Source organism: Bos indicus x Bos taurus, chromosome 9 (genome assembly GCF_003369695.1).
Source record: "Bos indicus x Bos taurus breed Angus x Brahman F1 hybrid chromosome 9, Bos_hybrid_MaternalHap_v2.0, whole genome shotgun sequence".
Taxonomy (NCBI): domain Eukaryota; kingdom Metazoa; phylum Chordata; class Mammalia; order Artiodactyla; family Bovidae; genus Bos; species Bos indicus x Bos taurus.
Window position 1 is genome coordinate 34,151,557 of NC_040084.1, and position 23,495 is coordinate 34,175,051.

Here is a 23,495-nt window from a genome sequence, read left to right on the forward strand (position 1 = left end):
CTTTCGCCTGTGTTGTAAGATGAAAATCTTACCAACTTTAGATGTTTAAGCACAAGCTCTGACCAAGTTTTGACTGAGCACTAAGCTGTGCTGGCTCAGATGTAAATAAACAAGAATTTAAAAAAGAAATGAGTGGAGACATCAAAATCAGCACACTGCTGAGGAAAGTGGCTGTAGAATCTATTCTGTGCTGCGTGCTAAGTCACCTCAGTTGTGTCCATCTCTTTTGTGAACCCATGGACCTTAGCCTGCCAGGCTCCTCTGTCCATGGGATTCTCCAGGCAAGAGTACTGGAGTGGGTTGCGATGCCCTCTTCCAGGGGATCTTCCCGACCCAGAGATTGAACCTGCATCTCTCTTATGTCTTCTGCATTGGCAGGTGGGTTCTTTACCACTAGTGCCACCCGGGAAGCCCAGTTAATCATTAAAACAAATGATTACAAACAAAACAAAGCAAAAAGGCAGAAACAAACCTCCTTCAGGAAGAGATCAGAATTTAGAGAAACTGTATTACCTGAATGTTCAGTTTCTAATAAAATGGTCAATTAAATATGCCAAGAAGTGTGCCACACATGCAGGAAAAAAAAAAAAAAAAGCAGTTTATTTTCAAAAGTTTCTGAATGCACCCAGGTGTTGGACATAGCAAACAAAGCAACAGTTGAAAATATATTCTTTATGATGAGTCACTAGGAGAGTTCAACAGCAAGTGGCATTTTACAAAAGAAAGAATCAGGTAACAGGAAGATAAATTCATAGAAACCATCAATCTGTAGAATAGAAAAACAATATAATGAAGAAAATTAAAAATTCTTCTCAGAGACCCACGAAAAACTTTGATTATATCAACATATGTACAAGAAGGAGAGGAGAGAAAAGGGTAGAAAAAGATAATTGAAGAAGCTGTGGCCAAAACGTTCCGAAACTTGATGAAAAACAATTTATGCATTTATGTGGCTCAATGGACTTCCCTGGTAGCTCAGTCAGTAAAGAGTCCGCCTGCAATGCAGGAGACCTGAGTTCAATCCTGCAGTTGGGAAGAGCCACTGGAGGAGGGCATAGCAACCCATTCCAACTTTCTTGCCTGGAGAATCCCCAGGGACAGAGGAGCCTGTTGGGCCGCAGTCCACAGGGTTGCAGAGATTCAGACATGACTGAGTGACTAAGCACACATGCAGCTCAACCAACAACAAATAAAAGCATGAATGGACTTACAGCAAGGTATGTCATTGCAAACTATTGAAACACAAATTTTAGGATTATTCTTCTTGTATCTGTGCAAAATGCATTTGGTATTTTGATGGGAAGTGTATTGGATCTGTAGATAACTTTGGGTACTGTGGACACTTCAATGATGCTGTTTCTCTCCATCCAGAAACATGAGGCATCTTTCCATTTGTTTGTGTCTTTTTTGATTTCAGCAAATTCATGTAGCTTCCATTGTACATATCTTTCATTTCCTTCATTAAATTTATTCCCAAGTATTCTATTATTTCTGTTGTTATTGTAAATGAGGTAGTTGTCTTCTATTTTTAGGTGTTTTGTCACTAATGTGAAGGAATACAACTGACTGTATTGATTTTGTATCCTGCAAATTCACTGAGATTATTGATTAACTCCAACAGGGTTTTGGCTGACATTTAGGATTTACTATGAATGCAAAAGTAGGAAGTCAAGAAACACCTGGAGTAACAGGCAAATGTGGCCTTGGAAAACGGAATGAAGCAGGGCAAAGACTAATAGAGTTTTGCCAAGAAAATGCACTGGTCATAGCAAACACCCTCTTCCAACAACACAAGAGAAGACTCTATACATGGACATCACCAGATGGTCAACACCAAAATCAGATTGATTATATTCTTTGCAGCGAAAGATGGAGAAGCTCTGTACAGTCAGCAAAAACAAGACCAGGAGCTGACTGTGGCTCAGATCATGAACTCCTTATTGCCAAATTCAGACTAAAATTGAAGAAAGTAGGGAAAACCACCAGACCATTCAGGTATGACCTAAATCAAATCCCTTATGATTATACAGTGGAAGTGAGAAATAGATTTAAGGGCCTAGATCTGATAGATAGAGTGCCTGATGAACTATGGAATGAGGTTCATGACATTGTACAGGAGACAGGGATCAAGACCATCCCCATGGAAAAGAAATGCAAAAAGCAAAATGGCTGTCTGGGGAGGCCTTACAAGTAGCTGTGAAAAGAAGAGAAGCGAAAAGCAAAGGAGAAAAGGAAAGATATAAACATCTGAATGCAGAGTTCCAAAGAATAGCAAGGAGAGATAAGAAAGCCTTCTTCAGCGATCAGTGCAAAGAAATAGAGGAAAACAACAAAATGGGAAAGACTAGAGATCTCTTCAAGAAAATTAGAGATACCAAGGGAACATTTCATGCAAAGATGGGCTTGATAAAGGACAGAAATGGTATGGACCTAACAGAAGCAGAAGATATTAAGAAGAGATGGCAAGAATACACAGAAAAACTGTACAAAAAAGATCTTCACGACCCAGATAATCACCAGGGTGTGATCACTGACCTAGAGCCAGACATCCTGGAATGTGAAGTCAAATGGGCCTTAGAAAGCATCACTACAAACAAAGCTAGAGGAGGTGATGGAATTCCAGTGGAGCTATTTCAAATCCTGAAAGATGATGCTGTGAAAGTGCTGCACTCAATATGCCAGCAAATTTGGAAAACTCAGCAGTGGCCACAGGACTGGAAAAGGTCAGTTTTCATTCCAATCCGAAAGAAAGGCAATGCCAAAGAACGCTCAAACTACCGCACAAATACAGTCATCTCACACGCTAGTAAAGTGATGCTCAAAATTCTCCAAGGCAGGCTTCAGCAATATGTGAACCGTGAACTTCCTGATGTTCAAGTTGGTTTTAGAAAAGGAAGAGGAACCAGAGATCAAATTGCCAACATCTGCTGGATCATCAAAAAAGCAAGAGAATTCCAGAAAAACATTTATTTCTGCTTTATTGACTATGCCAAAGCCTTTGACTGTGTGGATCACAATAAACTGTGGAAAATTCTGAAAGAGATGGGAATACCAGACCACCTGACCTGCCTCTTGAGAAACCTATATGCAGGTCAGGAAGCAACAGTTAGAACTGGACATGGAACAACAGACTGATTCCAAATAGGAAAAGGAGAACGTCAAAGATGTATATTGTCACCCTGTTTATTTAACTTATATGCAGAGTACATCATGAAAAATGCTGGGCTGGAAGAAGCACAAGCTGGAATCAAGATTGCCGGGAGAAATATCAATAACCTCAGATATGCAATGACACCACCCTTATGGCAGAAAGTGAAGAGGAACTCAAAAGCTTCTTGATGAAAGTGAAAGAGGAGAGTGAAAAAGTTGGCTTAAAGCTCAACATTCAGAAAACACAGATCATGGCATCCAATCCCATCACTTCATGGGAAATAGATGGGGAAACAGTGGAAACAGTGTCAGACTTTATTTTTCTGGGCTCCAAAATCACTGCAGATGGTGACTGCAGCCATGAAATTAAAAGACACTTACTCCTTGGAAGGGAAGTTATGACCAACCTAGATATCATATTCAAAAGCAGAGACATTACTTTGCCAACAAAGGTCCGTCTAGTCAAGGCTATGGTTTTTCCTGTGGTCATGTATGGATGTGAGAGTTGGACTGTGAAGAAGGCTGAGCACCGAAGAATTGATGCTTTTGAAGTGTGGTGTTGGAGAAGACTCTTGAGAGTCCCTTGGACTGCAAGGAGATCCAACCAGTCCATTCTAAGGAGATCAGCCTTGGGATTTCTTTGGAAGGAATGATGCTAAAGCTGAAACTCCAGTACTTTGGCCACCTCATGCGAAGAGTTGACTCATTGGAAAAGACTCTGATGCTGGGAGGGATTGGGGGTAAGAGGAGAAGGGGACGACAGAGGATGAGATGGCTGGATGGCATCACTGACTCGATGGACTAAGTCTGAGTGAACTATGGGAGTTGGTGATGGACGGGGAGGCCTGGTGTGCTGCGACTCATGGGGTCGCAAAGAGTCGGACGTGACTGAGTGACTGATCTGATCTGATCTTATTTACAAAATTGTAACATCTGTCAATTGCAACAAGTTTACTCATTCCTTTCTGATTTGGATTACTTGTATTGCTTTGCCTTGCCTAACTGTTCTGGTAGGACTTACAATATTATGTTGAATGGGAGCCAGGAGAGTAGGCATCCTTGTCTTGTTCCTGTTCCTAGAGGAAAGGTTTTAAACTTTTCTTCCTGAGGATGATGTTAGCTGTGAGTTTGTTGTATGTGGTTTTTATTAAGTTGAAATATTTTCCTTCTATACCCAATCTAGTAATGCTTTATTTCTTTACAAAATTATTTATTTTTAAAAACTCTTTTCCTGTATCTATTGAGATTATATTATTTTTATTACCCTTCATATAATTGATTTGATATATTATAATTATTGGTTTCCTTTTGGTGAACCATCTTTGATGCCAGGGATGAAGCTCACCTGGCCACAGTGTGTAATTTTTTTTAATATGTTCTTAAATTCAGCTTGCTAATATTTTGTAGAGAACTTTTGCATCTATATTCATCAGGGATACTGATAAATGGTTTTCATTGCTTGTGGTATTTTTATGTGTTTTTGGCCAGGGTATTTCTGGCCTCCTACTATAAGTTTGCAAATATTCCCTTGTCCTTGATACTTTGGAAGATTTTAGGAGAATTTGTGTTAGTTTTTAGATATCTGATAGACTTCAGTAGTAAAAACCTCATATCCTGGTGTTTTCTTTATTGGGAAGCTTTTGATTACATATTTAATCTCAGTGTTTTTCTATTCAGATTATTTATTTCTTTCTCATTTGGTTTTGGTAGATTGTATTTCTAGAACTATATACATTTCTGCTGGGTTATGTATTCAATGGCATGTCATTGTTCGTAATGATGTCTATGATTCTATGTGTTTCTGTAGTATCCCCTGCAATGTCTCCTTTTCCATTTCTAATTGTATTTATTTCAGTCTTCTCTCTTTTTATCTCAATCTAGTTAACAGCTGGTCAATTTTATTTATCTTAAAGAACCAGCTCTTTAATTGACCCTTTTTTTGTTTGTTTGTTTTTCTTGTTTATGATTCATTTTGTTCCACTTTGATCTTTATTGCTTTTTCCTTTAGATTTAGAGTGATTATTGACATGGAAGGAATTACTACTCCCACCTTCTTTTTTGACTTCTAGATATTTTATAACTCCATTTTTCCTCTTTCTTTCTTTGTGAATTAGTGGTTTTTCCATAGTAACATGCTAGGTCCCCCTTTCTTTTATGTTTCATATCTTTAGTCTAGAAGCTTACATAAAACATCGAATAGCTTAAAATATTCTTTTTTTCTGCTGATAAAAACTTATCTTTATTTCCCTTTAATGGATTTACCCTTTTACTCCTCACCTTTTGTATTTTGATGCCATAGATTGCCTCTTTTACATTCTACAAAATTCATAACTATTTATGTAGGTTCTATTATCACTTCTTCATGCTTCACAGAATTTGATGGGACTTTTCTATGCTCTAGGAAAGCAAATCTGCACCCTACCATATCCCACCTCTTTTCTTTCTTTTCTTTCCCACAATGCTCTTAGCTAAAACTGAACTATAATTAACATTGTACAAAATTAATGTATGTTATGCATATAGTTGGTAAATTTTGTAAAATATGTATATTGTATATCCATAAAATAGCATACTATTCAGGAATAAAACTGGAAAAAAATGTTAATACAATGGTACAACATGAATGAACTTCAATGTCCAGAAAAGTCAAGTTATAGAGACAGAAATTATGCTCTTTACTTTCTTAGTATGTGCCTGGGTCTTGGGCATAAGAATGGGGATCAATCATCTTGATGAACCACCCTGTTTTGCTTCCCAGATGGTGCTAGTGGTAAAGAAGCCACCTGCCAATGCAGGAGATATAAGAGACACGGGTTCATTCCCTGGATTGGGAAGATCCCCTGGAGGAGGGCATGGCAACCCACTCCAGTATTCGTGCTTGGAGAATCACATGGACAGAGGAGCCTGGTGAGCTGCAGCCCACAGGGTCGCCATAACTGAAGTGACTTAGCACGAACACATGCACCCTGTTTTGCATAATCTGGTTAGAAGTAGATTATTCTTACATGTAACAAAGTGCTTAAACAAGATGCAAGGAGAAAGAGTTTCAAAAAAGAGAGAAAACTCTAGATTCCTGTTCTTCACAAAGGGATGAATATGTATATATCTGTGCAGTAAAAATACACCAATTTCATGGAAATGGAAATGTTTCTTGTCTGAAAAAAGAAATGTAGTAAAGGTAAAATTTTAATTGCAGAAAATTGAGTTCACTGAAGTAATCAGAAAGTTTTAAAGTAAAATTACGAGATTATAGAATGTGACTATTTTTTAGGATTTTTAAAATTTGTTTCAAATGGTTATGAAGCATATTTGAACTGATTTCCATTTCCACAATTTATTTAAGAGAACATTTATTTTACCTTAGTCTCTCTTAACATTGAGCATTACTTAGTTTTTAAACTTTTGCTTTTTTTGAATCAATATTTTGTCGTTTCTATAAACTTCAAGAGTTTGGGGGGAGAGATCTGCTCTAACAGAATGATTTCATGTTTATTAGTTATTTCATAAACTTCATTAACATTTGACAAGATGCACAATATTTCACAAATCATACAAGTACAGCTTCATGATATTGAAAAAGGGACCACACCTAAGGAACCAGTACTAAGATCAAAAAATAGAGTATTACCAACACCCAGGATCCAATACCAACATGCAATACTTTGACCACCTGATGCGAAGAACTGCTAAGTCACTTCAGTGGTGTCCGACTCTGTGCGATCCCATAGACGGCAGCCCACCAGGCTCCCCCGTCCCTGGGATTCTCCAGGCAAGAACACTAGAGTGGGTTGCCATTTCTTTCTCCAATGCAGGAAAGTGGAAAGTGAAAGTGAAGTCACTCAGTCGTGCCCGACTTTTAGCGACCCCATTAACTACAGCCTACCAGGCTCCTCCGTCCATGGGATTTTCCAGGCAAGAGTACTGGAGTGGGGTGCCATCGCCTTCTCCGGATGAGAAGAACTGACTCACTGCAAAAGGCCCTGATGCTGGGAAAGATTGAAGGCAGGAGGAGAAGGGGATGACAGAAGATGAGATGGTTGGAAAGCATCACTGACTCGATGGACTTGAGTTTGAGCATGGCCTGGGAGTTGGTGATGGACAGGAAAGCTGGCGTGCTGCAGTCCACGGAGGTCACGGAGAGTTGGACATGGCTGAGTGATTGAATTGACTGAACACCCAGGAATGATCTCATTTTCCTGACCAATTACTATATTTCTCCCTCTGCAAAGCTAACTACACCCCTTCTAAATCCATAGTTTAAATTTATCAATTTTCCTGTCTTGTATAATGAATTCTGAAACAAACATATGGATTTTCTTCCAGTGCATACCATGTTTCTGGGGTTAACATACGTTTACCATGTAATGGTAATTCTTGCATCCTTACTGATGTATGCTGCTGCCAAGTCGCTTCAGTCGTGTCCGACTCTGTGCGACCCCACTGACGGCAGCCTACCAGGCTCCCCCGTCCCTGGGATTCTCCAGGCAAGAACACTGGAGTGGGTTGCCATTTCCTTCTCCAATGCATGAAAGTGAAAAGTGAAGGTGAAGATGCTCAGTCCTGTCTGACTCTTCGAGACCCCATGGACTCTAGCCTACCAGGCTCCTCTATCCATGGGATTTTCCAGGCAAGAGTACTGGAGTGGGGTGCCATTGCCTTCTCCTACTGATGTATAGAGTTTACTTATATGAAATACTACAATTTATTTACTTATTTTATGGTACTTGAGTATGGAGTTGTTTTTATTTATTGACTGTTATGGAGGGTGACGGACCGTGCACAAGCGTGGCCAAGGGGAGCTACCCCTCACCCACATCAGGGGTGGCAGCCGAGAGGAACTACTCCACGACGGAGGTCAGGGGCGGTGGCCAAGAGCGCCAGGCTGCAACGACGCAGAAAGGGCGAGAGGAGATATCCCTCATCCAAGGTAAGGAGCAGCAGCTGCACTTTGCTGGAGCAGCCATGAAGAGATACCCCATGTCCAATGTAAGAGAAATCCGAGTAAGACAGTAGGTGTTGCAAGAGGGGAGACACACTGAAACCATCATCACAGAAAACTAGTCAATCTGATCACACGGACCACAGCCTTGTCTAAGCCATGTCCTGTGGGGCCACCCAAGATGGGCGGGTCATGGTGGGGAGGTCTGAAAGAATGTGGTCCACTGGAAAAGGGAATGGCAAACCACTTCAGTATGCTTGCCTTGAGAACCCCATGAACAGTATGAAAAGGCAAAATGATAGGATACTGAAAGAGGAACTCCCTGGGTCAGTAGGTGCCCAATATACTACTGGAGATCAGTGGAGAAATAACTCCAGAAAGAATGAAAGGATGGAGCCAAAGCAAAAACAATACCCAGTTGTGGATGTGACTGGTGATAGAAGCAAGGTCTGATGCTGTAAAGAGCAATATTGCATAGGAACCTGGAATGTCAGGTCCATGAAACAAGGCAAATTGGAAGTGGTCAAACAGGAGAGGGCAAGAGTGAATGTCGACATTCTGGGAATCAGCGAACTAAAATGGACTGGAATGGGTGAATTTAACTCAGATGACCATTATATCTACTACTGTGTGTTGGGGGTCAGAGTGAGGTACTCTGCCCATGACAAAGGTCATGAGGAAGGAGGCTCGACATACGCAAAGGTGGGATCGGGCCTCAGGAGTCCCCCTGGAAATCCTCAAGCATCTACCCCCATAACCAGAGCCTGCCTACTTTACTACTTTGTGCTCTCACCTACATCTCTGACTTTACGGGGGACTGTCCCCCACCACCTCTTTCGGAGAAGGAGTTAACCTAGAGCTCCAGTTAATAATAATTCCTGGGCGGGATAAGAGTGTTTTAACCTACAAACTCCTCTGAAGGTTCTCTAGCCTGCCTGACAGGCTTGTCCGGCCACATGTGATTGCTCACAGCCTCCCAACCGTGAGAGGCACGAGATGCTTTAAACCTTCTAAAAACAGGTTCCTTAGAAAAGTTAGAAAACTATTAGTATAAGTATAATGGGCTGATTAGAAATTGTATTGGTGAAGGGTTTTTCATTTGTTGAGCCAATGTTTGCTGCTAAGTCTCCACATCCCCTGCCCTTACACACATTAATGAATATATAGAAGAAATAAGTATTAACCTTTGATATTAATCATGTTAGACCTTAGGCTAAGTAAATTCTTTCCTTAACTAAAACCCACTACACCCTCACCCTATAGGAATGTAACTTTATTTGGGTGGCGTCTGTTTTAAGAATAATCACCCCTGGAGAAATAAGTGTCCTGGTTGACTGACCGCTGTCACAAGGAGAGGGTCATAAATTGTCAGCAGGCCCCCCTGGCCAGAAGATGATGTAACACCCCTAAGACCTCTGTATACATTTGTATGAAGCACCTGACTTTGATAAAAGTCAGGACTGCTGACCCCGCGTGACTTTTGCATAACATCTCAGTGTATAAAAGTAGACCATGGAAAATAAAGAATTGGGATCAGTTTCTCGAAATACTGGTCTCCCCATGTCGCTCTCTCTCTCACTCTGGCTGAGTCTCCATCTGGAGCCCAGAACCCGCCATGCTTACTAATTATGCCTGGGCTTCTAAGATCCGACCGGGGAGGCCTCAGTGTCTCCTCTCCGGGAGAACGGAAGGATGCCTGCGGCCTACGTAAGTGGTGCAAACTTCTTGTCTTGAAGTTTTATTGGTCTCCCGCGTAAACCAAGCTACTCAGCCTCTTTTCTCCACTGAATTTTCCTACTGAGCTATCCTCATCCTATTACTCTTTATATCTTTGATAAAATATTTAAATAAATAGGTCGCTGACGCCGTCCCCGCTTCGAATACCCTGGATCAGCCGGGGCTGGACCCCGGCAACTGTGGGCAGGAATCCCTTAGAAGAAATGGAGTAGCCATCATGGTCAACAAAAGAGTCTGAAATGCAGTACTTGGATGCAATCTCAAAAATGACAGAATGATCCCTGTTCGTTGAAGGCAAACCATTCAATATCACAGTAATCCAAGCCCCAACCAGGAACAGTGAAGAAGCTGAAGTTGAACGGTTCTATGAAGACCTACAAGACCTTTAAGAACTAACACCCCCAAAAGATGTCCTTTTCATGATAGGGGACTGGAATGCAAAAGTAGGAAGTCAAGAAACACCTAGAGTAACAGGAAAATTTGGCCTTGGAGTACAGAATGAAGCAGGGCAAAGGCTAATAGAGTTTTCCCAAGAGAACGCACTGGTCATAGCAAACACCCTCTTCCAACAACACAAGAGAAGACTCTACACATGGACATTACCAGATGGTCAACACCAAAATCAGATTGATTATATTCTTTGCAGCCAAAGATGGAGAAGCTCTATACAGTCAGTAAAAAAAAGAGCAGGAGCTGACTGTGGCTCAGATTATGAACTCCTTATTGCCAAGTTCAGACTAAAATTGAAGAAAGTAGGGAAAACCACTAGACCAGGTATGAACTGAATCAAATCCTTTACATTATACAGTGGAAATGAGAAATAGATTTAAGGGCCTAGATCTGATAGATAGAGTGCCTGGTGAACTATGGAATGAGGTTCATGACATTGTACAGGAGACAGGGATCAAGACCATCCCCATGGAAAAGAAATGCAAAAAGCAAAATAGCTGTCTGGGGAGGCCTTAGAAATAGCTGTGAAAAGAAGAGAAGTGAAAAACAAAAGAGAAAAGGAAAGATATAAGCATCTGAATGAAGAGTTCCAAAGAATAGCAAGGAGAGATAAGAAAGCCTTCCTCAGCGATCAATGCAAAGAAATAGAGGAAAACAACAGAATGGGAAAGACTAGAGATCTCTTCAAGAAAATTAGAGATACCAAGGGAATGTTTCATGCAAAGATGGGCTCAATAAAAGACAGAAATGGTATGGATCTAACAGAAGCAGAAGATATTAAGAAGAGGTGGCAAGGATACACAGGAGAACTATATAAAAAAGATCTTCATGACCAAGATAATCACGATGGTATGATCACTCACTTAGAGCCAGACATCCTGGAATATGCAGTCAAGTGGGCCTTAGAAAGCATCACTATGAACAAAGCTAGTGGAGGTGATGGATTTCAGTTGAGCTATTTCAAATCCTGAAAGATGATGCCGTGAAAGTGCTGCACTCAATATGCCAACAAATTTGGAAAACTCAGCAGTGGCCACAGGACTGGAAAAGGTAGTTTTCATTCCAATCCGAAAGAAAGGCAATGCCAAAGAATGCTCAAACTACTGCACAATTGCACTCATCTCACACGCTAGTAAAGTAATGCTCCAAATTCTCCACGGCAGGCTTCAGCAATACGTGAACCATGAACTTCCAGATGTTCAAGCTGGTTTTAGAAAAGGCAGAGGAACCAGAGATCAAATTGCCAACATCCGCTGGATCATGGAGAAAGCAAGAGAGTTCCAGAAAAACATGTATTTCTGCTTTATTGACTATGCCAAAGCCTTTGACTGTGTGGATCACAATAAACTGTGGAAAATTCTGAAAGAGATGGGAATACCAGACCACCTGACCTGCCTCTTGAGAAACCTATATGCAGGTCAGGAAGCAACAGTTAGAACTGGACATGGAACAACAGACTAGGCCCAAATAGGAAAAGGAGTCCATCAAGGCTGTATATTGTCACCCTGCTTATTTAACTTATATGCAGAGTACATCATGAGAAACGTTGGGCTGGAAGAAGCACAAGCTGGAATCAAGATTGCCAGCTTATCCGATAACCTCAGATATGCAGATAACACCACCCTTATGGCAGAAAGTGAAGAGGAACTCAAAAGCCTCTTGATGAAAGTGAAAGAGGAGAGTGAAAAAGTTGGCTTAAAACTCAACATTCAGAAAACTAAGATCATGGCATCTGGTCCCTTCACTTCATGACAAGTAGATGGGGAAACAGTGGAAACAGTGTCAGACTATTTTGGGGGGCTCCAAAATCACTGCAGATGATGATTGCAGCCATGAGATTAAAAGATGGTTATTCCTTGGAAGGAAAGTTATGACCAACCTAGATAGCATATTGAAAAGCAGAGACATTACTTTGCCAACAAAGGTCCATCTAGTCAAGGCTATGGTTTTTCCAGTGGTCATGTATGGATGTAAGAGTTGGACTGTGAAGAAAGCTGAGCACCAAAGAATTGATGCTTTTGAAGTGTGGTGTTGGAGAAGACTCTTGAGAGTCCCTTGGACTGCAAGGAGATCCAACCAGTCCATTCTAAAGGAAATCAGTCCTGGGTGTTCTTTGGAAGGACTGATGTTGAAGCTGAAACTCCAATACTTTCATCACCTCATGTGAAGAGTTGACTCACTGGAAAAGACTCTGATGCTAGGAGGGATTGGGGGCAGGAGGAGAAGGGGATGACAGAGGATGAGATGGCTGGATGGCATCACTGACTCGATGGACATGAGTTTGAGTGAACTCCGGGAGTTGGTGATGGACAGGGAGGCCTGGCGTGCTGCGATTCACGGGGTCGCAAAGAATCAGACACAACTGAGCAAGTGAACTGAACTGAACTGATGGAGCATGATGCCTTGAGGTGTTTGATTGTGAATTTATAAATTTTATTCATTTTCTTACAACACTTTTATGCTCACAAGGTTTTCTCCATTTAGGAATTAAAAGACATATTTATCTATATTTTTCTTGTTGTTCAAAGTAATTTTATTCTAAATATTCAACTGTTAAATACACATAGAATTACTTTAGTGAATGATATAGATACAAATATTTCTTTCCATCCAAATAATTAAATAATTAGACCATTAGGTGATCAATCTACCTTTGAAACTTAACTCCTTAGTATAAATTTTGTGAACTGTTAAATCATTAAGCAGATGAATCTGCTTCTCAGATGCATGTGATTTCTCTATTTACTCAATAGTCACATTGGTTTTAAGCCAAAATATGAAATTTCAATTAGAAAATTATAGATAAATAATGTATGCCTGCTATGGAAAACACTCTCAAAATATTCATGTTGCATGCTTTCTTTCTTTCACTTTATCATAAAGGCTAACAGTGCAGATTATCCAAATCATTATAATTGGTAAAATGTCAAAGTTTCATTAACGGCATGGAAATGAATCTAAGCACAGTTTACTGATTTTGTTAATTAAGAAAGTTTTATAATTAACATTTGTATGAGAAGCACAAATTAATGTGTATATTAAAATACGCTTTCAAGTTGATTTTTACAATATTTTTATATTTTTCACTGATCCAACTCCTCATCTATTTCCCAGATGAACTTCAAGGGGAAATCTTTCATCTTCCTTTGGAATACTCTGTCAAATCGCTCATTTTGCTGCACAGTCAAGTAATGTTTCCAGTCTCCAATGGTACCTGGTGGGACAAACACAGACAGCCCTGGGTTAGAAGGTAGGACTGTTGGGGCAAAAGCTTCCTTCAATCCACTTTATTATCTTCTCAAGCAGACAAATATCTATTTGTTTTCCATGGAATTTGATGCCTCACTTTCTCTTATATGTGGCTGAGCTAAAAACACACTTAGGACACAATAACACAGAAAATAGAGTTATAATCCACTTCCTTATCTTAAACCTTCACTATCCACTACCATTAATATAGAACTGTTGTTAAGAATATAGAACATTGTTAAGAAGGAAAAATAAAGCTAAATATGCAAAGAGATTAGAATATTTGAGTATATCTTACAAAGTTCCACACACCATACTTGGTAAACCACATCTATTATATTACATAATATAGTTCTTAATGATACCCTTCAAAGTAAGTATTTTCTTCAACTTTAAAATTGAAAAAAAAAAAGAGAGAGAGAGAGGCCCAAAGATTTTTAAGTAGAAGAGAGATCAAGATGGTGAGCAAAAGGAGTTGAACCTCAACTCTCCCCAAGAATATATCAAAAATACACCTTCGTGTGGAAGAATTCTCATTGAAACTTTGCTTCTAACTGATTCTTTCTCACTGAAAGACCTCTATCTAGAAACAGGCAGTCAGACTCCTGGAAAACCAGGACTATCAGAAAGTTACAAGGTAGCACACGTATGAAGGGAAGAAGGGCGATCATGCCAGGACCTCTGACCCTTGGGAGAGACTCAGAGGAAAAGGGAGATCATGTGAGAAGACACTGGGGAGTGGACAGATTGAGCCATGATCTGGGCATCTCAGACTTTGGCTGATTGGGAAACCACTGGGACACTTAGAAAGGCTGGAGAACCCTTTGCTCCAGGATTCCAGTATAAAGTATATAAACAACAAGGATACATTGTATAGCACAGGGAATTATAGCAATTACCTTGCAATAATTCATAATGGAGTATAATATGCAAAAATAGTGAATCGCTATGCTGTACCTGTATGATGGAGTAGCCATTATAGTCAAAAAAGGAGTCTGAAATGTAGTACTTGGATGCAATCTCAAATACGGCAGAATGATCTCTGTTTATTGCCAAGGCAAACCATTCAATATCATGGTAATCCAAGACTATGCCTTGACCAGTAATTCTGAAGAAGCTGAAGTTGAACACTTCTATGAAGACCTACAAGACCTTCTAGAACTAACACCCCTCCCGCAAAAAAAAACAAACGTCCTTTGCATTATAGGGGACTGGAATGTAAAAGTAGGAAGTCAAGAAACACCTGGAGTAACAGGCAAATTTGGCCTTGGAGTACAGGACGAAGTAGAGCAAAGGCTAATAAAGTTTTGCCAAGAGAATACACTGGTCATAGCAAACACCCTCTTCCAACAACACAAGAGAAGACTCTATACATGGACATTACCAGATGGTCAACACCAAAATCAGATTGATTACATTCTTTGCAGCCAAAGATGGAGAAGCTCTATACAGTCAGCAAAAACAAGACCAGGAGCTGACTGTGGATCAGATCATGAGCTCCTTATTGCCAAATTCAGACTAAAATTGAACAAAGTAGGGAAAACCACTAGACCATTCAGGTATGACTTAAATCAAATCTCTTATGATTATACAGTAGAAGGGACAAATAGATTCAGGGGATTAGATCTGATAGGCAGAGTGCCTGAAGAACTATGGATGGAGATTCGTGACATTGTACAGGAGGCAGTGATCAAGACCATCTCCAAGAAAAGAAACGCAAAAAGGCAAAATGGTTGTCTGAGGAGGCCTTACAAATAGCTGTGAAAAGAAGAGACGTGAAAGGCAAAGGAGAAAAGGACAGATATGCCCATTTGAATGCAGAGTTTCAAAGAATAGCAAGGAGCTATAAGAAAGCCTTCTTCCTCAGTGATCAATACAGAGAAATAGAGGAAAACAATAGAATGGGAAAGACTAAAGATCTCTCCAAGAAAATTAGAGATATCAAGGGAATATTTCATGTAAAGACAGGCACAATAAAGGACAGAAATGGTATAGACCTAACAGAAGCGGAAGATATTAAGAAGAGGTGACAAGAATACACAGAACTATACAAAAAATATACTCATAACCCAGATAATCATGATGGTGTAATCACTCACCTACAGCCAGACATTCTGGAATGTGACATCAAGTGGGCCTTAGGAAACATCACTACAAACAAAGCTAGTGGAGGTGATGGGATTCCAGTTGAGTTATTTCAAAGCCTAAAAGATGATACTGTGAAAATGCTGCACTCAATATGCCAGCAAACTGGAAAACTCAGCAGTAGCCACAGGACTGGAAAAGGTCAGTTTTCATACCAATCCCAAAGAAAGGCAATGCCAAAGAATGCTCAAACGACCACACAATTGCACTCATCTCACACACTAGTAAAGTAATGCTCAAAATTCTCCAAGCTAGGCTTCAACAGTACATGAACCATGAACTTCCCAATGTTCAAGCTGAATTTAGAAAAGGCAGAGGAACCAGAGATCAAATTGCCAACACCTGCTGGATCATCGAAAAAGCAAGAGTTCCAGAAAAACACCTACTTCTATTTTATTGACTATGCCATAGCCTTTGACTGTGTGGATCACAACAAACTGGAAAATCTTAAAGAGATGGGAATACCAGACCAACTGACCTGCCTCTTGAGAAATCTGTATGTAGGTCAGGAAGTAACAGTTAGAACTGGACATGGAACAACCGGCTGACTGCAAATCGGGAAAGGTGTACGTCAAGGCTGTATATCGTCACTCTGCTTATTTAACTTCTATGCAGAGTACATCATGAGAAATGCTGGGCTGGAGGAAGCATAAGCTGGAATCAAGATTGCTGGGAGAAATATCCTTAGATATGCAGATGACACCACCCTTATGGAAGAAAGTGAAGAGGAACTAGAAAGCCTCTTGATGAAAGTGAAAGAGGAGAGTGAAAAAATTGGCTTAAAACTCAACATTTGGAAAACTAAGATCATGGCATCTGGTCCCATCACTTCATGGCAAATAGATGGGGAAACAGTGGAAACAGTGACAGACTTTATTTTTGGGGGCTCCAAAATCACTGCAGGTTGTGAGTGCAACCATAAAATTAAAAGATGCTTGCTCCTTTGAAGAAAAGTTATGAACAGCCTAGACAGCATATTAAAAAGCAGAGACATTGCTTTGCCAACAAAGGTCTATCCAGTTGGACTATAAAGAAAGCTGACAGCCAAAGCATTGATGCTTTTGAACTGTGGTGTTGGAGAAGACTCTTGAGAGTCCCTTGGATGGCACAGAGATCTATCCAGTCCATGCTAAAGGAAATCAGTCCTGAATATTCATTGGAAGGACTGATGTTGAAGCTGAAACTCCAATACTTTGGCCACCTGATGCGAAGAACCGACTCATTAGAAAAGACCCAGATGCTGGGAAAGATGAAGGTGGGAGGAGAAGGGGATGGCAGAGGATGAGATGGTTGGATGGCATCACCGACTCAGTGGACATGGGGTCTTAGTAAACTTCGGGGCTTGGTGATGGACAGGGAGGTCTGGCGTGCTGCAGTCCATGGGGTCGCAAAGAGTCAGAGCAAGTGAACTGAACTGAACTATGCTGTACAACTGAAACTAATATAATATTGTAAATAGACTGTATCCCGCCTGCCAGTGTAGGAGACACAAGAGACTGGGGTTCGATCTCTGGGTTGGGAAGATCCCCTGGAGAAGGGCATGGCAAGTCACTCTAGTATTCTTGCCTGGAGCATACCATGGAAAGAGGAACCATTACAAATAGATTTTCAAGTAATAAATTCAAGGAACAGAGGGTGCCAAGGGCTGTCATTAATACAAAAGTTTCACTTGATGGAAGTTTGAAACCAACATTAATTCAATTATGCAATAAAGATGAATAAATTGGCATCTTTAGCTATCAGAATTTATTTTGTTTATATTATGGTCATTTGCCAGTAAGTAAGTTGGGCATGAGAAATGCTTTATATCTGATCTAGTTGAGCAGTGAGAAGTGAAAACTCATAATAAATGTGACAAAGAGGAAGCAACGACTTTTTAAAATATTGGTATCCACAGTAATTTTAATAAGATCTTTATATAATTAAAATTTAATCAGTGTCTATTGTCATAGTGCTGTTATGAATATACCAGGATAAAATATGAGTCTAGAGATGTAGACAAGTGCAAATTATGTTTTAGAATAATTTACATTAAAAAGATTAAATGAAAAAATTGAAATTAAGGAGCATCAGGAGAAAATATATTTATTCTTAGCAACCCCTGGCAACTTAATGGAGCATAATAAAAATTTATTCATGTTGTTGGATGATTGAATTCATAGCAGATTGGGTTAATGAGGTATCAATCTAGTTTTTACAATGAAGAAATATCCACTTGAAGGGAAAGAAATGATATAAAAATCCTCTCAAAACAAAATACATATTAACATTCCATCTAGAATGTTCTAAAGAGCAATAAGGTAAACCAAGAATTGGAGCTCTCCTGGACACATATCTTTTGCCTTTCAGTAAGACTTTTTAACAAATTTTAAAGTGGGGTCACATGGTGAAGAAAGAAGGAACCTAGTATTTATTAGTCAGACACTGAAGTTCTGTTCTGTTTCCTGGGATAATTTTCAGGTTCATTTTAGGATCAATGATTCTCTGTTTGGCTTAAACGGCGATTCTTGGAGAGACGTGTTGCAGGCCACATTTAACTTAATCTAGCAGCCAAGGCGGAGAAGGCAATGGCACCCCACTCCAGTATTCTTGCCGGTAGAATCCCAGGGACAGGGGAGCCTGGTGGGCTGCCGTCTATGGCGTCGCACAGGGTCGGACACGACTGAAGCGACTTAGCAGCAGCAGCAGCCACAGCAGCAGCCAAGGATTCAAGACAAGTCTCAACACTTTTGCTTCTATTACCCACTTAACATCACCTTTGCGCAGGAAGTGTCCCTTTGTTCTCAGCCCGATTTCATTTTTCAGAATGCTATCATAATTAGCTTGAGGATCAACCTTCATATTCTGAAACACAGCCTGATTCACAACAGCATCCAGATCCTCTTCACTCAGTTCTTTCTCAAGAAAACTGCTGATTTTAAGCACAGAACTTCTGAGATCCTGAAAGAATTGTATGAGAAACTGTTCATTCTATAAGAAACACCTGAGTTATAGCCCAACATCTTTACCACATTTTAGAAAACTGACAGTGCCTTGGGCTTTTTCTAAGTCTAAAGTTTGGCTAAGATCTGTAACATTCATTCTATTAAACAGTGCTGTGGTTGTCAGCTTTGTTGGAGTTTCCTATCATTTGATTTTACAAGGAGAGCTCAACTTCGGTCACTCATTCAAGCCACGCTTTTAGACTTATTATATACATTTCAGAGGGTCTCCCAGGTCACACTAGTGGTAAAGAACCTGCCTGCCGGTGCAGGAGACATGTGAGACATGGGTTTGATCCCTGGGTCAGGAAGATCCCCTGGAGGAGGGCATGGCAACCCACTCAGGCATTCTTGTCTAGAGAATCCCATAGACAGAGGAGCCTGGTAGGCTATCGTCCATAGGGTGCAAAGAGTCAGACACGACTGAAGTAACAGCATGCACACATGCATACATTTCAGAAATTGCTAAGTTCTTCAGTATGTTAACCGGTCAATAATACTCTCTCTGTGTTTGTTGTGTGTGTGCTCAGCCTCTCAGTCATGTCCAACTTTTTGCAGCCCCATGGATTGTAACCCACCAGGTTCCTCTGTTCACGGGATTTTCCAGACAAGAATACCAGAGTGGGTTGCCATTTGCTACTCTTGGGATCTTCCTGATGCAGGGATCAAAATCACATATCTTGCATCTTTTGCATTGCCAGGCAGATTCTTTATCACTATCACCATTTGGGAAGCCCCCTGGAGTCCATAATTCATAAGGGAATTATAAAGCAACTAACTAAATACAAAGAAAAACCCAAGTCTAGTTGGCTTTCCTGGTAACTTCTACCAAACATTTAAAGAAGTATTAACACCAATTCTCTTCATTTTCTTCCAAAAAATTGAAGAGTATGAAATATTTCCAAAATCTTTCAGTTAAGCAAGAATTATTTTGGTACCAATGCCAGAAAGATGGTGTAAGAAAAAGCTAAAGACCGATATCACTTATGAAACATAGGGTGCAAAATTCCTCTACAAAATTAATAACAAATTCAACAACATATTGAAAAGATTATAAACCATAATAAAATTGGATTTACCCCTGGCATGCAAGATGGTTCATACTATGAAAATTAATTAGTGTAATATCACATAAACAGAATGTAGGGAAAGACCACATGATCACATCATTTAATGCAGAAAAAGCATTTGACAATATCCAACACGTTTTCATGATTCAAAAACACTCAACAAATGAAGAATTAAAGGAAACTATCTCAACATGAAAAAGCTCTATATAAAGTACCTACTGCTAACATCACACTTAATGGTGAAAGACTCAAAGATTTTCTACTAAAATCAGGAACAAGTTAAAGATGCTTGTTCTGTCCGCTTCAACACTTCTCCCCACTTTTCAACATAGTACTGGAAGTCCTAGCCAGAACAGTAAGGAAAAATAAACAATATTAATAAAAGGCATCTAAATTGGAAAGGAAAATTGTTCACAGGCAACATGATTTCAGACATAGAAAAATCCTAAAGATTCTACACACACACACAATCTTGTTAGAACTAATAAACAATTTGAGCAAAGTTGCATGATACAAAGCCAACATGCAAAACTCTTATATTTCTATATACTCACAATGAACAATCCAAAGGCTAAAAGTGAAAGTGAAAGTGAAGTCGCTCAGTCGCCCGACTCTTTGGGACCCCATGGACTGTAGCCTACCAGGCTCCTCCGTCCATGGGATTTTCCAGGCAATAATACTGGAGTGGGTTGCCATTTCCTTCTCCAAAAGGCTAAATTATAGCAAAATCATTCCAATTTCAATTGTTTCAGAACTGATGAAATACTTAGGAATAAACTTAATCAATGTGGTAAAATATTTGTGTTCTGGAAAATATTTTAGAAAGTTGACTAGAACAACAACCCATGGTGATGAACTGGAAAATTTAATATTGTCAAGATGTTAATACCACCCAAAGTGATTCACAGATTCAGTGCAATCCCTATCAATATCCTAATGATATTTTTACACATTGAAAAATTCATTGTAAAATTCAAATGGACTCTCAAGGGGGCATTAGATATCCAATAGATTCTTGAATGAGAATATCTCATATAGAGGCATTAGACCTCCTCTTTCAAAGTTTGCTACTCTTTCAAAGTCCTCAAAGAATTAAGTCCATATCCAACAAGACCACTTGTGGGCATACATGCAAAAGAAATGAAGATGAGGATCAGATATGTGTACACTCATGGTAATAGCAGCATTATTTACAATTGCCACAAAGTGAAAGTCATCCATGTGTCTGTCAATGGATGAATGTATGAACAAAATCTATAGATGCAATGAAATATCATTCACCCTTCAAAAGAAAGGCAATTCTGATATATTTTACAATCTGAATAAATTAGTAGAGCAGGTTTACAAGGGATCCCAATTCATGAATACAAATGAAGACCTTGGTGAATAGGTTTATTCACATATTAGAGTCAGAAGAATAGAGTGACAATGATATGGGAGTAGGGGCAGAAAAGAAGTGATTATATAAATAAGGATAGCAGTTACTGCCCCCAATAACCATTATCCTTAACCATTATAAATATATACCTACTTCTTTGATTTTACTTTTAGTCTTATCATTTAGTTATGAATCTCCAAACAACATAGCTACTTCTGCCTTCATTTAAACTACATACTTTGATACAGTTGACACAAGTAGCTAGAAAATGTTTCAACATAGACACTATATAGTTAAGAATATCACCTTCAGCTCTGTGAGAAATCTTCAAAGTGCTTTGTGATAATCTATATGGGCTTGTCAATTCCAATTAAAGAATAGACATAAATTGTATTACCTCAAATTACCAAGAAATAGTCAAAGAAAGTAGTAGACAAAGAAGACCTCAAAATCTACATCAGTATTGATGGTATATAATTGCTTGAGCTAAATGTGGATCCCATTTTAGAAAGGGCTTTAAAGCAGAAACTTGAGTTGACCAAATTCTATTTTCCTGGAAAGAGAAAGTTAAGAGTTTTTCTCCAAGATATGGTGAAAAAAATATCTGCTTGAAAGACTGATGAAAAAACTAGAACAAAAATATATCAACATTGGGCAACTTGATGGCAGGTAAGTTAAAACTGATACCTGGTGATAGTATACTGATGACGGAACAGACAAATTCTCCAGGATTTTGCATAGTTTACTCAGTGTCTCGTATAGTCACAATTCCAGCAAAATCTGTTGTTTATGAATATATTTTGGGGATCACATTCTTATGGAACAGCTCAAATATAAAAATAAGGAAGGGAACACATTTGCATTTTAAGATGATAGCACAGGTTGAAGAATAGAGAATAAACGGAGATGGGCTGAGAATTGCAAGTAGGCAAGTCAGTTAGACAAGTTGTTATAGAAACTAAGCAAAAGATAATGGTGATCTGGACCATGGAAGAGGCAATATAGATTGGTATGTTTGCAACTTCCACAAAGGAATCAGAGACAGAATTCAGACATTTAATAACTAGCGAAATTAAGAGGCAAGGGTGAAGGAGATATCAAGCATGAAGGCTAGTTTCTGACTTAGATCATGAGATACAGTACATTTCATGGGAAAACAGGCAGCTTTTGTTGGGAGATGATAATTCTACTGGGGGCAGGATTTTTTTGAAGTCCAATATTAGCTATAAAAATAGAAATATAGAAGACAGTTGCAATATATTAATACATGTGTCTGTGCCAGTGTTATATATCTGGGATTCATCAATTTCACCCCAACCCATCCAACCTGGTTTACTCTACTGCACTTTTCATGTAATTAGATTTGATGGATATTTTAAACTTTCATTTTCACTTGACTTCTCAGCCCTGAGAGGTTAAAAAGTATTAAAAAGGTTTCTTGACACTCCTTCTTGGCTTTTGTCAGCACACACAACTTTTTTCTCCCTACCTCTCTGATAGCTCCTTTTCAGTGTCCTTCATGGGCTCACTCTCTCTACCCAAACATTATGTTTTAAATTATCTCAGTAATAGTACTAGTTCCCTTTTTTCCTCCTGTACACTCTCTTTCTTCGTTTCTCTTTTCCTCCTCTTTTTCTGTCCTTTTCCTCCTCACTCTCAATTTTAAGTATAATCATGGTTTCAACTATGGTCTATACAGTGATGATGTCCAAATTAATACCATCGATAATTTTAGAGCAAACCTCTTTGAAATGTAGGCCTGTATGTTCCCCAAATTTTCAAATATCTTCATTTGGATACGTCTAAATCATCTTAAACTCCATATGTCAAAATCAATCTCATAATCTTCTCTTTTCAGCTTTACCCTGCTTCAGTGTTCCCTAAGCACTAAATGAATGACATCATTATCAACACAGGTGTATGAGCCAGAATATAGAAAGCATCTTACTATTTCTCCCGTTTTCATTTTTACTGTATATAATCCCTTTCCTTTTGACCTTAAACATATGTGTTAAAACTCTGCAGTTTCTCCAGTCTCAGAGTGACCATTCTAACCCAAAGCATCGTTGGTGTTCAGTGGGTTATCACACTAGTATCTAACTAATTTGCCTGTATTCACTACCATCATTTTCAATCCATAAAAAGGAATGATATTCTAAAAATATTAATTGCATTACATAACTCTCCTTCTGGTGATTCTTAAAAGACTTCTTACTGCCTTTAAGCTGAAAGAAATCACCATCAATTATTAGTCTTTGAGCAGCCTGACTCTTATTGACCTCTCAATCTTTTAATACTTTCACTTTGCCTGTTCTTTCTTCATTTTTCATCCACATTAATGTATCAGGAAACTTGCACATTCTCTTTCCCTGGCATCCTTTTCCCCCCGTCTCTTT

The 23,495-nt window shown here is 39.3% G+C and overlaps 1 protein-coding gene across 1 annotated transcript in view; it reads right to left on the minus strand.

Moving 5' to 3' along the window:
- Positions 1-13,359: 13,359 nt before the first annotated feature.
- LOC113898898 (amine sulfotransferase-like) overlaps positions 13,360-23,495 on the minus strand; it is a 28,520-nt gene continuing 18,384 nt past the window's right edge. Inside the window, exons 6-7 of the mRNA XM_027552196.1 lie at positions 18,427-18,610; positions 13,360-13,490 (exon numbers count right to left, since the gene is read on the minus strand). Of these exons, the coding sequence (XP_027407997.1) occupies positions 13,360-13,490; positions 18,427-18,610 (315 nt within the window). The remainder of the gene's footprint in view (positions 13,491-18,426; positions 18,611-23,495) is intronic.